Here is a 13,737-nt window from a genome sequence, read left to right on the forward strand (position 1 = left end):
TTGTTGTTGTCGTTGAGAAGTAATCATCCTCTGCTCATTATAGACACAACTAGACCATAGGAAACGCATCAAGGGTGCATTTTTGTCTTATTTAACTTTATAAATATTTTCGTTCCGGTCGGCAGTTTCTCAGACGCCTTTCTGTCAGTACAGCATTCCAACGTCTTTGATGTTTAAATTACGGTAACTCTTTTCAGGTGGGAACGGATGGAACTTGTTTTTGTAATCGCAAAGAGATTTTTCCGAGGTTTCTTCATTTAATAAAGTCCACTCTATCTTTGTACTCCAAGCATAGAACAAGCTTGTTTTTTGTTTTTTCTCATACTCGTAGCAGTTGTAATACACCGTGGTGGTCACAAGATGGCGACATGCACATTTTCATGTTGGCTAACCAGTCTAGCGATACCACTGTAACCTGTAAACGCGATGCTGCAGAGTTCTTTTTAACTGACGAGTGCGTGTGTGAGAGAATCCCTTTTTATTTCATTTAGTAGGAAAACGCAATTTCACAAAGCTGATTTTTGTTGTTGTTGTTTTTTTAATTAAGTAGGTCCGGAATGTGAAGTCGGGGGAAGAAAGGGACCCGGATATCATCGACCTGCGCTCAATCTGACGGCACCCGCTGGAGACGCAGACCGTGAATGGCATAACATAATTCAACTCAACTTTATTGATAAAGCTCTTTAAAAACAGGCATTGCTGTATACAAAGTGCTGTACATGAAACAGAAATCTGTTGTGAAGTAAAGAATACGGTAACAAGAACAAAGCAAACATTTTTGAGTATACAAGTTCGGTTTTTTTATATAAACAAATTTATCTCTTTATTATTACATTATTTTAGTTTTTCGAAATAAATACCTTCACTTAACACAACGTGCCTCGTATTTACTGAAACAACAGCCATCTTTACATTCGTCTGGAACGCTGTACCGAGACAGTTCCTTGCTCAAATGCAGCATGAACTTCATCCATATGTACTCACTGCTATCCTTTTGAATTAAAAATATCGCCCTAACGTATTTATTCCATATTTGCTCAATTATATTTAGTTGACAAAAATAGTGCACAGACATTTGGAGCACAAATATGTTAAAACTACATTCCAAATACATGCTCTCGTTATCCCGTTAAGTGTCCAGTGTTACTTTTACACTTGCCAATCACTTGACAGGTTTCTCTCCTGCACGCTTTTTTTTTTTTTTTTGCCCAGAAGTGAGGTTGCCATGGCGACAAGTCGTGCGCCTTCAAAGAAATAATGTGCATGCATTGAGGAAAAAGTGACATGTATGGGTTTTCTTCTTTCTTTGTTCTTCGTCCAGCGACAGCAGATGTTGGAACGGATGTCCGTGAACTGCACTCCGGATAACCGGACCGACACTTTGTTCACGTCCAAGTTAAGCGCCGCTGCTGACATATGCGTGGGACTTGCCATCCTCACAGTGGGTACGTGCGACAATTTTTATTTCACATTAAAACCCTACAAAAATGCAAACACGTGTAAAACAGATTTAAAATTACATTTTAAAGCAATTTAGATTATATAATTACTGTGACTCCCAAACCTAATTCTCTCTCTCTTTTTTTTTTTTTTTTTATGTTTTTGTAAAAAAAAAAAAAAAAAAAATCTGAAAATGTAGCTTAAAACTTTAATTCCTCAGGTGAATGATTTAGTCTATTTATCGTGTGATTTTTTTTTTTTAATTCTGATTATTTTTTGTGCTTTGTATTCACCATACACTTCATGAAATCCAATGGGAATTCATTAAATAAATACAATGCTGTCAGCTGCCAATTGACTGACTCCACCAAGCCTCAGCAAACAGCCACCTACTTGCCAAAAGTGGAGCAAAACTACTGCAGTACTGGCTGTACTGTTATTTTAATGATTATTAGTCTAGTTATTATTCATGAATACAATAAAAATATGTTGCTTTTCTCAATAAGATGCCATACCACTGCAAACTACAACCATAATTGTTAAATTATTGTTAATGTCGATCAAATGTGACAATTACGGTATTTTCACAATAGAATACTGTATTTGACATTGGTTGTATTTGCTGTATTTGAAAAGTGAACATAATCTTTTATAATACAATGGTAAGGTATGGATGCAATCAGAAATAACTGCACTGCATTTTAATCAGTCTATTCATTCATAAAATGCTAGGAAAATTTTTGTAGGAGAGAACCGTCGTTTTTGTGGGGTAGAGAGAGCAATTTAGAAAGCACAAACCTAATTATTACCTGTTTTAAAAAAAAATAGGGCGTTGCACTTTCATCAGTGGCCATAAGAGAAGTGCGCATTAAGTTTGCTCATGTGCGAGGGAAAAAAAATGAGGCTACCAACTACCCCATCAATTTGTATGGTGGCAATTAGAGTGGTGACAATCTTTGCGTAACTGTTCACTTTAAAGCTTGCAAGTCAACTTCCCCAATGTCAGTTGGCAACTTTCCAGCAGTTGAAACGTTGGGGTTAGGGTTAGAGCCAATTCCGTTGGATCCAATTTATTTTCAATGACCGTTTGGTAGTTTCGCCAACCCATAATGCACCTTGAATTCGAGATGCGCACTTCGCTTATTCATTGAAAACAAAACGTTTTGATTGGGAAGTACTTAACCTGATTTTTTTTAAACAGTGGAGAACCGTGTTTATCTTATTTTATTTATTTATTTATTTATTTATTTATTTTTTGGGGGGGGGGGGGGGTACTTAAGTACGTAGCTATGCAGGTCTGAGACTAGAAAGTAAACTGACAGTGGATGAGGAAAGCAGTTAGCCTCGCTAGCCTTAGCACACTAGGCCAATCGCTGCTAGTCTTAACATACTAGTACCGGTGAGGAATAATACAAGATTCATATTACATTTGTGGAATATGAATTAAGCAGAAAAATCTTTTTTTTTTTTTTGTCCCAACGGACAGCAATTTTGCCAATATTGTCAACTCTGGTCTCTGGGTTTGGTCTTGTGTGAGACCTGTGTGATGTCATTTTCAGTTGACAGCAAGTTGCAGTGCAAGACAAATTGGCCTCCCCCTGAGATGGGAAAAAAAAAAAAAAACAGGTGGATTTTTCTGCTTAATTCATATTTCAAAACTTAATATTAATCAGAATACCGTGTTAAGACTAGTGGGGGGCGCATTGAACATTGTGTCTATTTTATTTGTGTATGCGCCAGTCAAAATATCTGTATTAGAAACTGTGGCGAACTACTATGCTGTAGCCTACTATTAAAATATCAATGACATCGTGGGGTAATTGAAAGTCAGATTAGATGAAAGAGTATAGTAAACCATAATTGCCCTGTTTGTGGTTTCTCCAGTGGTGCTGTCAGTTGCGGGTAACGGCATAGTTCTGGTGATCTGCTACCGCCGCCGTAAGAAAATGGTGGGCTCTGAGCTGCTGTGCGTCAACCTGGCCGTGGTGGACTTCCTGTGCTGCATCTGCTTCTACCCGCTCTCCATCCTGTCATCCTTCCATCATGCGTGGCTGGGGGAATACGTCACATGCGTCTACTACGGCCTGGGCTGCTACATCTTCGGCCTGTGCGCCATGTTCACCATCGCCGCCATCAGTATCATCCGCTACCTTAAAACGTGCTGCAGCTTGGTTTATGGTGGGTATTGTCCCAGTTAGCCCTAAAGGGAATTGTGTGTTAGTTTTGTTACTTCTGCTCATGGCAAGATGTGATTTTTTTTTTTTTTTTTCATGGCCATTTGTTATGGTTAAACTACTCTGGCAAAACTACTCAACTGATTTTCAAACAATTTAAATCAGAATACAAGAGGTACATGCTGTATACTTTGTGTTACCTGTTTATAGAATTAAAAGCGACCTATGAACTCTTTGTAGAATCCATTTTAAGCAAATATGAAAAAAGATGCCAAGACTATAAATAGCGTCCTGAATACTGCTAGCGGGATATAATCTATCCTGTCCAAACTGATTTTCAACACTTGAAACTGATTTTTAAAATGTGAGAGACTCAACACGTGACAAATGGACAAATAACGTGATTAGTGTGCTCAATTTGACCAACATACACAACCATACTATACATCTCCGGCAACAATTTGCTGCTGCAGTACCAAGACTGACCTGTGAGAGGCAGTATGAGGTCACAGGACGTCCAGACTGCCAGAAAAGAAGAGTGTCATGGTTAAAAAAATATGAGAAGCTAGGTTGTGTGCTCAGTTTGATTTGGATGTTTGTTGACTTTGGAATTGAGAGAGAGAGAGAGAGAAAACTAGGTTAGATATACTTTCAAAATGGCTGCATTAACGGCCATTTAGGGACGCGTGACGTCAACGTCAGGATCGCCATTGATAGCTTATCTGGTAATTAAGTTGTAGTTGTAAAGTCTTATTTATTTATTCATTTTTTGGTGAGTTCTGTGAGATGTGACTAAATATTGTGTAAAAAAAAAAAAAAAGTAAATTAGAATTCTCAGATGACTGAATAGCAATAGTGAAATACATTTAAAATAAACGCCCAAAAGCTCATGTAAGCCTATATGTTATGATTTGACAAAAACAAGTTTTTTTTTTTTTTTAATTTAATGAAAACACAAATTTACATTTACAAATTTATGATTCTACATAACGAATACACATCCCTTTATCGCCGCTTTCATCGACGGGTTGCCACTGGGGGAAATGCCCTTTTAGGGATGTATGAAGTAATCTGAATCTGAATCTAACCTTGATTGGCTGGAAAGAAAACTGGTGGATGGGTCTTTCAAGAGCAGCTGTTTCTTTTCTTTCCGCAGCTGAGTGGATGGAGAACGCCAACATCAGGCTGGTGTGCTGTGTCATCTGGCTGGTGGCGACAGTCTGGTCTAGCTTCCCTCTCTTCGGGTGGGGCGAGTATGTCCCCGAGCCCTACGGCCTGTCCTGTACCGTCGCCTGGCGGGGCTACCACACCTCGGCCAAGGACGCCTTCTACGTCATCTGCTCCTTCGTGTGCTTCACACTGCTTCCTATCTTGGTCATCGTGATGTCCCACTGCCAGATCCTCTACAAGGTGTACCGCTTCTCCTATTCGCTGTCTGCGCGAGGCATCCAGAACAACCTGCGGCGTGCTGAGAAACGACTCTCCATGGTGAGCTGCGTATGTTGTGGGTGTTGTTTACAATGAGAACAGCTCTTCACTTAATACAGTGGGAGTTATGATGTGAAACGGAGAAGCACTTCAGGTATGCTCCAAAGAAGGAACATTACAGTACTGTATTCTCTAAGTAGCGTTTCTGGACATTATTGAGCCAAGGCACCCATTTTACGTAAGAAAAATCTAATGGTACAGGGGTATGTGCTGCATAGAACTCAAGTGGGATCTTGTATTTGTTCTTCGCAGAGGATAAAGAATACAGTATACGACCATAAGTACTGTCTACATGTGTTGATGCACTGTTTCTCTTGGAAGTAGCCAGAACTTAAAGTGTTCTAAAACACCGACGTACAATAGATGCTAGCCAATGGCTATGTTTGCATTAGTCTTAAGCTAGCGGACTAAATCTAAGTTACCTGAGAGTTTTAAATAAATTACATGTAATGTTTAACCCTTTAAACAGGCAGAGCAAAACTTAAACGGAGTGGCAATAAACATTTTGAAGCCGCATGTTTGTTTGTTTATTTATTTATTTATTTATTTATTTATTTATTTATTTTTAAATATTTGATTTGATCTGACCCTGACACTATACAGTGCTCGTGAAAAACAACCTTGTACAGAAGCACTGGCTTACAGTGTAAGCCACTGTGTAACACCCACGCAGATGCTAATCATTGTCTATGCTAGCATTAGCCTAGTTTAACAGTAAACTTAAACTGAGTGAAAATAAACGGTTTGAAGCCTTTTTTTTTTCCTTTTACAATACCAAAAGAGTTCGTACTAAAAAACGACAACAACAAAAAAAACAACAAAAAACTTGTAGGTAAACACTGGTGTTCTAAAACACCCACACAGATGCTAATCATTGCCTATGTTAGCATTAGCCTTAAGCTAGTGGACTAAAGCTAAGCTATTTGGTTATACACAACTTGTAATATTTAATTTGATGGTAAATGAAAACTGTTTTGCAATAAACAACCTGAAGCCTGATTTTTTTTGTTTGTTTTTAAAGAAGAAGACAAAGAAGAATATTTATTAATTTGACACTGCCACTGTACAGTGTTTGCAAAAAATCTGCCAGACCCCACTCGTAAAAAAAACAACAAAAAACAAAAAATACTTGTAATTCAGGTCACTTGTATCTCAAGGTACAACAGTATATTGAATGAAAATTCAAAATATTCAGAATGTAATTGCAGCTTGTGAGAAACATGATGTTGATATCTACAATATTAATTCCAGATAGTCAAACTTAGATTTTAAACTTAGCTTTTAAATGTTAAATCTGTGTTCTGTTTGAACATTTTTCTACTTTTCTACACGACGAGGCACAAATTTTCGCTGTCATGCTGCGGCAGCTCAGTGCATTGTGAAAAAACAGTTCTGAGGCCACAAATAGGCTGGGCTGTCTCATTTTCGTGGGCATATTTATTATCTTCATTCAGAATGGTACCAGGGGTTTGGGATGATCTCTTTTGTTGTCACAAAGAAGCCATCTCTCTTTGTCATTCAACATTTCCAATGTAATATTTCTATTATGTATCAATTTCCTCTCCCAGATGTTTTTCTGCATAAGTCTTGGCTTTGTCATCGCCTGGGCGCCGTACGCCATCGTGTCCTTCCTCTTCATATTCTACAACGAAAGCCAGTACATGGCTCCTGAGGGCTTCGTTTTCCCCGCTCTCTTCGCCAAAAGTTCCCACATCTACAACCCGTTTATTTACTTCTACTTCAACAAGACCTTCCAGAGGGAGCTCCGGTCCTTACTGGTCTCATTCTGTCCCAAAATGGGAGTGAATCGGGTCGGAGTCCACGCCGCTATGAACCACCCGGCTCCCGACCCCATCGAAATCCAGCTCCAGGAGAGAGGCAACATCAGTCGAGCGTTTGCTCCATGCAAAAGCACAGGCAAAGCCACGAAAGGTACCAGCGGTAACAAAGTCCAGAGGAGACTGGCGAACACCTGCTGGGGGTCCACGCCAAAGAACGCCACAAAGGTCTTGAAAAAGAAAACTGTCAACATTTCGTCTCCTGCCTCTGCAAGCTCTCTTTAGACAAAGCTAGGATATCTTAAAGCTTTAACTTTGACAACACTAATATAAAACGCACAAAACGAGTTCTTGCACGTAATGTTGGGTTCGTGTTCAGCAGTTTTGTTTATATGCAAGAGAGCCATTTACACTGGAAAAACAATTCACATTTTGGGGCTAGTTTGTTGTTCAAAACGCTTCAAACGCTTTGTTGGTGGGTTAGGATAGTGCATCTTTTATGCATTGAGAAATGTACAGTCAAACCTCGGTTTTCGAACATAATCCGTTCCAGAAGGCTGTTCTAAAAGCGATTTGTTCGAAATCCAAAACAGTTTTTCCCATTATAATTAATGTAAATAATTTTAATCCGTTCCAAGTCTAAAAAAACTTTTTCCAAGTTTTTTTTTTTTACTATTCTACACCATAAACTGCACTGTATACCGTTTACCATCAATAGAAAAGGGTAGAAATAGACACTGTTTTATTTAGATATCCTATCTAAAATGATGAAAAAAAAACAAACCAACAAAAAACAACAAACATTTCTTTTTTAAATTCAATAGTTCTGCGCACTACTTTCCTCTTTTCTTCATCAGCTTTACCACTTGCACTTGCTATCTTTGGACCCATGAGTAGGGGCTAATACACGATGTAAAACCAAAAAAAAAAAAAAAAAAAAAAAAAAAAAAAAAAAAATTTGCGTAAATAACAATGAACAGGTCTGCTCCAAATGAACTTTGAACACAAATGTGCTACGGAGGAAGCATCCTGGGCATTCGAGTTAGCTCGGCTCCCGAGTGAGTCGCGTTCAGGTACGCTCGTTTTTTTTCAGTTTGGTTGAGAGCCGAATTTTTGGACGAGTTCTGAGACATAAAATTCTCAAATTTTCTGGTTGAAATCCGATTTGGTTGAGAACAGAAGTGTTCGAAAACCGAGGTTTGATTGTACTATCAAAAGTAAAATAGGCTCTATTAGCAGCACGTATTTCGCATGTATCCTCATATTTTGTTTGTATTTTCAGCTTTGTAATTTGTGAGCTTGATCTTTTTAGCAGCAATTACAACATACACATGCTGTGAAGACCGAAAAATGTTGTGTAAATGTATAAACAAACAAACAAACAAACTAACAAACAGTTCAGATTATTTTTAACATCTTAACCTGGGTATGAAAACAAATTGAATGTTGGTTTGGTTGGTTTATTTGTTCATGTTTTCTTTCGGACAACATTGTGACAAATTTGAACATTTCATCATACAATTACAGGGACTGTAAAAAAACAGCATTATACTAAATTATTAGATGAAAACAAAAACTACACCTGTAAATTATGGGATATTATGAACGAAGTTATTAAACAAGAAAAAAAAGGATGTGCCATCTTATCCTGACTATTTTAACGTTAACAATAAGAAAGTAGTGAATTCAGAAGAAATTGCAAACAACTTTAATGAGTTTTTTTTTTGTAACTGTTGGAGCTGATTTGGCTAAGAAAATCCCAGTCCTTGACTCACTTTGAAAACAAGTGTACAGGAAACTTGCACTCCATGTTTTTGGAGCCAGTCAAGGACACTGAGATAAGACACCTGGTTGCAAAAAAACTCTACTGACATAAATGGATTTGATATGATCAAGATTGTAATAAATGAAATCCTACAGCCACTAACGCATATATGTAATTTATCTTTTCAGACTGGGACGTTCACAACTGAGATGAAAATTGCAAATGTTGTTCCTATATATAAAAATGGTGATGCTCATGAAAAACTCTTTAACAACAGACTTGACAAATTCATAACTAAATATAAATTGCTAGACGATAGTCAGTATGGTTTTAGAAAACAACATTCTACTGCCCAAGCATTGACAAAATCTATGGAAATTATTACAGATGCTATCGATCAAAAATTATATTCTATTGGAATATTTCTTGATTTTAAAGAAGTGTTTGACACGATAAATCGTGAAATATTACTAAAAATTTTTTTAGAACAAATTGGGATCAGGGGCATTGTATTAGATTGGTTAAGAAGTTATCTAACTAAAAGATATCAGTATGTGACATTAGGAGGGAGTACTTCCTCCTGGAAATCTTATGTGGTGTACCTCAGGGCTCAGTATTGGGCCCTAAACTGTTTATATTGTACATAAATGATATATGTAAAGTTTGTACTGTGTTAAAGATGTTACTCTTTGCTGATGACACAAATATTTCCTGTGCAGGTGAGGATATACAGAAGCTAGTTCAAACAATAAATGAGCAATTATGCAAGCTACAACAATGGCTTAATGCAAATAAATTGTCACTCAATCTTAACAAGACTAATTTTATGCTATTTGGTAAAAAGGGAACTAAAGAAAACATTAACATACAAGCAAAATATGCCCACACCAATGCAAATGAGACTCATTCTGATATACAGCGTCTAATTCACTAACGCCAGCGCAAATAGCCACACCGCGTTTGCGTGACGCAAATAACGTTTTTGGAAAGCATGAATTAACCTGCCGCAACCTCGATCCCGGGATCATGGCAGCAGTGTGTGCCATTTGCAGTAAACATCCACGGCAGATCACGCAGAGAGGAGAGAGAGGGAAATATTTCCGTGTTCGTTTAGGACACATAATATAACCCGGGCTGATCGGCAATGGCGGGGAGGCATTTTACGATCATTTTCACGTGCCAGATGCATACTGTACGCCCACGCCAACCTCTAAAAATATTTTTTTTTAAACGATCGCGCCAATAATTTGTATTTTATGAATGAATGACCTCATTGTCGTCCTCTCTGCTCTGTACGGCTTAATGGCGCTTTAAATGCTTACTCTCGGTCCAACCTCGCTTTCTGAAAATTTCTCGCAACTGTTGCTATAACAACCATGCTCTTGGCGCAAATCCACTGCCATGTGTGGTAAATCAGGTGCAAAAGTGCTCCAAGTTATCAGTTTTGTGGGCGTGTTTGCGCCGGTATGATTAGAGCAACATCCTTAGTGAATAGGTAACTGGGCGCAGACTGCGTGTGCAGTTGTGATGCAATATTTCGCGCTATTACCGGACGCAGCGCATTCTTAGTGAATATGCCCCAAAGTGTTGGAAATAATTCTTGATGACATGCTTAAATGGTATCCTCACATAACACAATTAAGAAAAAAAAACTGTCTAGAAGTATATCCATCCTCTGCAGAAACTACAAAATATTGAGTCAGAAGGCAGTGTACTGATCCTGCCTTATTTGACTTATTGTGCTTATAAAAGTCGTCTACAACCTCTGATGGTACTTCAGAAAAGAGCAGTAAGAATTATTTACAGTGCACCATACAATGCACATACATACAAATTGTTTACTGAAGCTAAACTATTAAAATTATATGATTTAATAAACTATAGAACTATTCAGATGTATAAAGCAGGGGTGTCCAAACTACGGCCCGGGGGCCATTTGCGGCCCGCCATACATTTTTTGGCGGCCCGCGGCAAATACTAAAAATAATTTTTCAATGCTGTTCAAAAAAAAAAAAAAAAAAAAAAAGAGGGTGGATTAAACGTTTCTAGCTACGCAAAAACACACATTTGCAGCTAATAATTCAGTTCCAGAAATAAAAATGGTTTCATCCACTTGTTTCTTAGTGTCAATGTCCAATTTGTGAAAACATCACATTAATGGTTAATTATTAATGAAAAAATGTGAAAACATCACATTAATGGTTGTTAAGTGTGGTCAGTTGATGACCGATTGTTCTTGTGGTTCAGAATGTCAAATTGGGATCAGTTGCTGCTCAGTGAAGAGGCACATCTATTATAGTGGCACACAGGGGTCACTATTTGCCTTGTGACTGTTAGCAGTTTTCAATAAGTAACTGTACATTATATCAACAATTTATAATTGTTTCATTGATTTTTACCACGTTTAACTCATTTACTGCCATTGACGGAAAAAGACGTCAAATGATGCATTTTTTTTGCTGTTTTCTTTTGCTGAATGTGTTAATAAATAACTAAAAAAATAAAAAATCAAAGTGGCCCTTGCAGCTTTCTATTTTTCTGTATGTGGCCCTCAGTGGAAAAAGTTTGGACACCCCTGGTATAAAGCGTCTAGAAACTGTCTCCCTTATAATTTGTGAATTCGCTTCCAGGCCAGGGAATTGAAATTTGATTTGAGAGAGAAACTTGTATTTGTACAGAGATGTATTAGAACGACACTGAAGTCATTTTCGATCTCATGTAATGGTGTAAAACTTATTACTATTGCAACTATTTTATATGCTGTAATTGAATGTTGACCAAGTGTAGAAATCAATAATACGTGTATTGCTACTTGCTATCACACATAGAAAATGTAAAAAGAAAAATATCTACATGCCTATGTATTTTGTAGAAAACCAAAGATATTCTGAATAAGAAATCTTTGTATACGTTATATAGTACATTATTTTTGCTATACCTGATTTATTGTGTCAAACAACCAACACACAATCTGTCTTTAAATGACAAAAAAGAGCCATACAAATGATTAATCACTCACATTATATCGAACTAACAAATCCGTTATTCATTAAATGAAATACTCTCAAATTCTATAACCTTGTCGAATTTAAAACGGCTCAAATAATGTACAAAGTATACAATAATTAACTGTGCCATAGTATTCAGAAGTTATTCAAAATCAAAGGGGGCTGTTGCTATGGGTTACGGGGTACGAGTGACTTTAGAAAAACGAATGATTGTCATGTTGCTGGGCTCTCAGTGTGTTTTCCTTGTCTCACAGTGCCTGATTAATGAGAGGGGCGTGTCCCCTGCACCACACCTGCAGTGCATCACCTATTAGGCCTTCATAAGGACTGGGACTCCTTGCAGCCACTGTCGGGTCGTTGCTCCGTCTGCTCACAGCCATCGTCTAGTGTTTCTACTGTTTTGCGCCTTCGCTAATTATTATTATAGTCCAAGATTCTCGATTTTCATCTACGTAAGTTTTGCTACGTCTCTTTTTGTTCCCACTTTTATGTGGTGCTTTTCATAGCTATAGTAAGTTGTTGCTTTCTTGTGTTTGCGGTTTGTAGCCTTCGGGTCTTTTTGTGTTGTGTTAATTTCCCTCCTTGCAATTTGCAAGCACTTTTTGTTAACCTTTTTCCTGGCTGTGTCCAGCGCTTTATGTTCATATTCACGTGTTTTGGTGAATAAAACCTCTCGCTTACTCCTCTGTGTTCTGTGATTCTGGGATCCACTCTCCGGTCGCACCGGAACCTTAACAATGATAAGAACAAACATAAAGCAAATGTGTGTTTCTGTTAAAGGGGTTAATTTGTGGACTAGTTATGAAACAGAGTTGAAAAAATGTGAATCAATTACTGTATTCAAAAAGAGGTTCATAAAGAATGGTAGAAAAATATGTAAATCAGGTATAAATGTAAATAAATTTGTGTGCATATGAACGTTTACATGTGTATGTAGTTATTATGTGTGTGTATGCGCATATGTGCCCACATATGTTCAATACTTAATGTTTGGGAATTTATTGTTAATCTTTTTTGCGTACACGGATAAGGACTTATAACTCAAACTAATATATCTGTGCACTTAACATAAACATGTTTTGTTTATTTTCTGATGTTAGTAAGAACAACTTTAGTATATTATTATGAAAGAAGCATTAGTAAGTAGGACTTGATAAGTTTTGTTTGTTGGTTTGATACGATGTGTGTAACAAATCTACATACAAATCCAGCATCTGCATACATCTAATTAGTGGCGTGTCACCAAATTATAGTGTTATTCAAGGTGTCATGAGATGTGAACAGTAACCCTCTTTTACCCCTGCACAAGTCGTAGATTTTCATAAATCACTTGGTAAAATGACAAATCAAGATTCATGGCGAACTAAGGGATCGTGGGCACGATGGATTTTTTTAAATTATAATAACAGAAAAAAAAATTGCAGTGGAACAATCAGGCCCACTCTTCAGCGGGATGTTGAGAATGGTGAAGTATGACTCACTCTACATATATAAATATGCATGCTGAACAATGGCTTACTGTAATTTTCTTCAAGTATGCCTCTGTAGTTTGAGTGAATTTGGTCATGTTTACCTAACACATCCAAAATACATAAAGCCTACCCACTCACTGCGATAATGTCTATAAATTCTGCCACAATCTACTCGATGGCCCATTTTTTATTTTTATTTTGGGCCCTCCTTATATACAACTAGAAATGTATGGACCATAACATCACTTCAGAGAGAGCTTCAAATGTTCAATAATGACTCTGTGTCCTGTTTTGGACAGGACACTCGTGTATCTAAACCAATAAAACACATCATTTGGATGTTGTCAACACTTTCTGGTTCATGAGTGGATCTTAACTAATTAATCACAGTATTTATAACTTTGTTTGTTGGGTCTCAAGGATTCAATCTTAGTGCCGATGCGGCTGTAGCACACATTTAGAGGGGAAGTCAAATCAAACTTTGCTTTTATTAAACACATTTTTGGGATATGAATTATGCAGAAAACTCCACTAATTAATGAGATTTTTATCCATCTCAGGGGCGGCCATTTTGTCCTGTATTGCCACTTGTTGACTAATAATGAGATCACA

The 13,737-nt window shown here is 37.4% G+C and overlaps 1 protein-coding gene across 1 annotated transcript; it reads left to right on the top strand.

The window, feature by feature from the left end:
- Window positions 1–102: 102 nt before the first annotated feature.
- opn8c (opsin 8, group member c) lies at window positions 103–12,333 on the top strand. The gene is made up of 5 exons (XM_077510177.1): window positions 103–1,445; window positions 3,325–3,618; window positions 4,771–5,102; window positions 6,671–7,108; window positions 11,908–12,333. Exons 1-5 carry the CDS (start codon window positions 1,289–1,291, stop codon window positions 11,965–11,967), a joined length of 1,281 nt encoding a protein of 426 aa, XP_077366303.1. The 5' UTR covers window positions 103–1,288; the 3' UTR covers window positions 11,968–12,333.
- The last annotated feature ends 1,404 nt before the right edge of the window (window positions 12,334–13,737 follow it).

The sequence above is a fragment of the Festucalex cinctus genome, chromosome 21 (genome assembly GCF_051991245.1).
Source record: "Festucalex cinctus isolate MCC-2025b chromosome 21, RoL_Fcin_1.0, whole genome shotgun sequence".
NCBI classification, from domain to species: domain Eukaryota; kingdom Metazoa; phylum Chordata; class Actinopteri; order Syngnathiformes; family Syngnathidae; genus Festucalex; species Festucalex cinctus.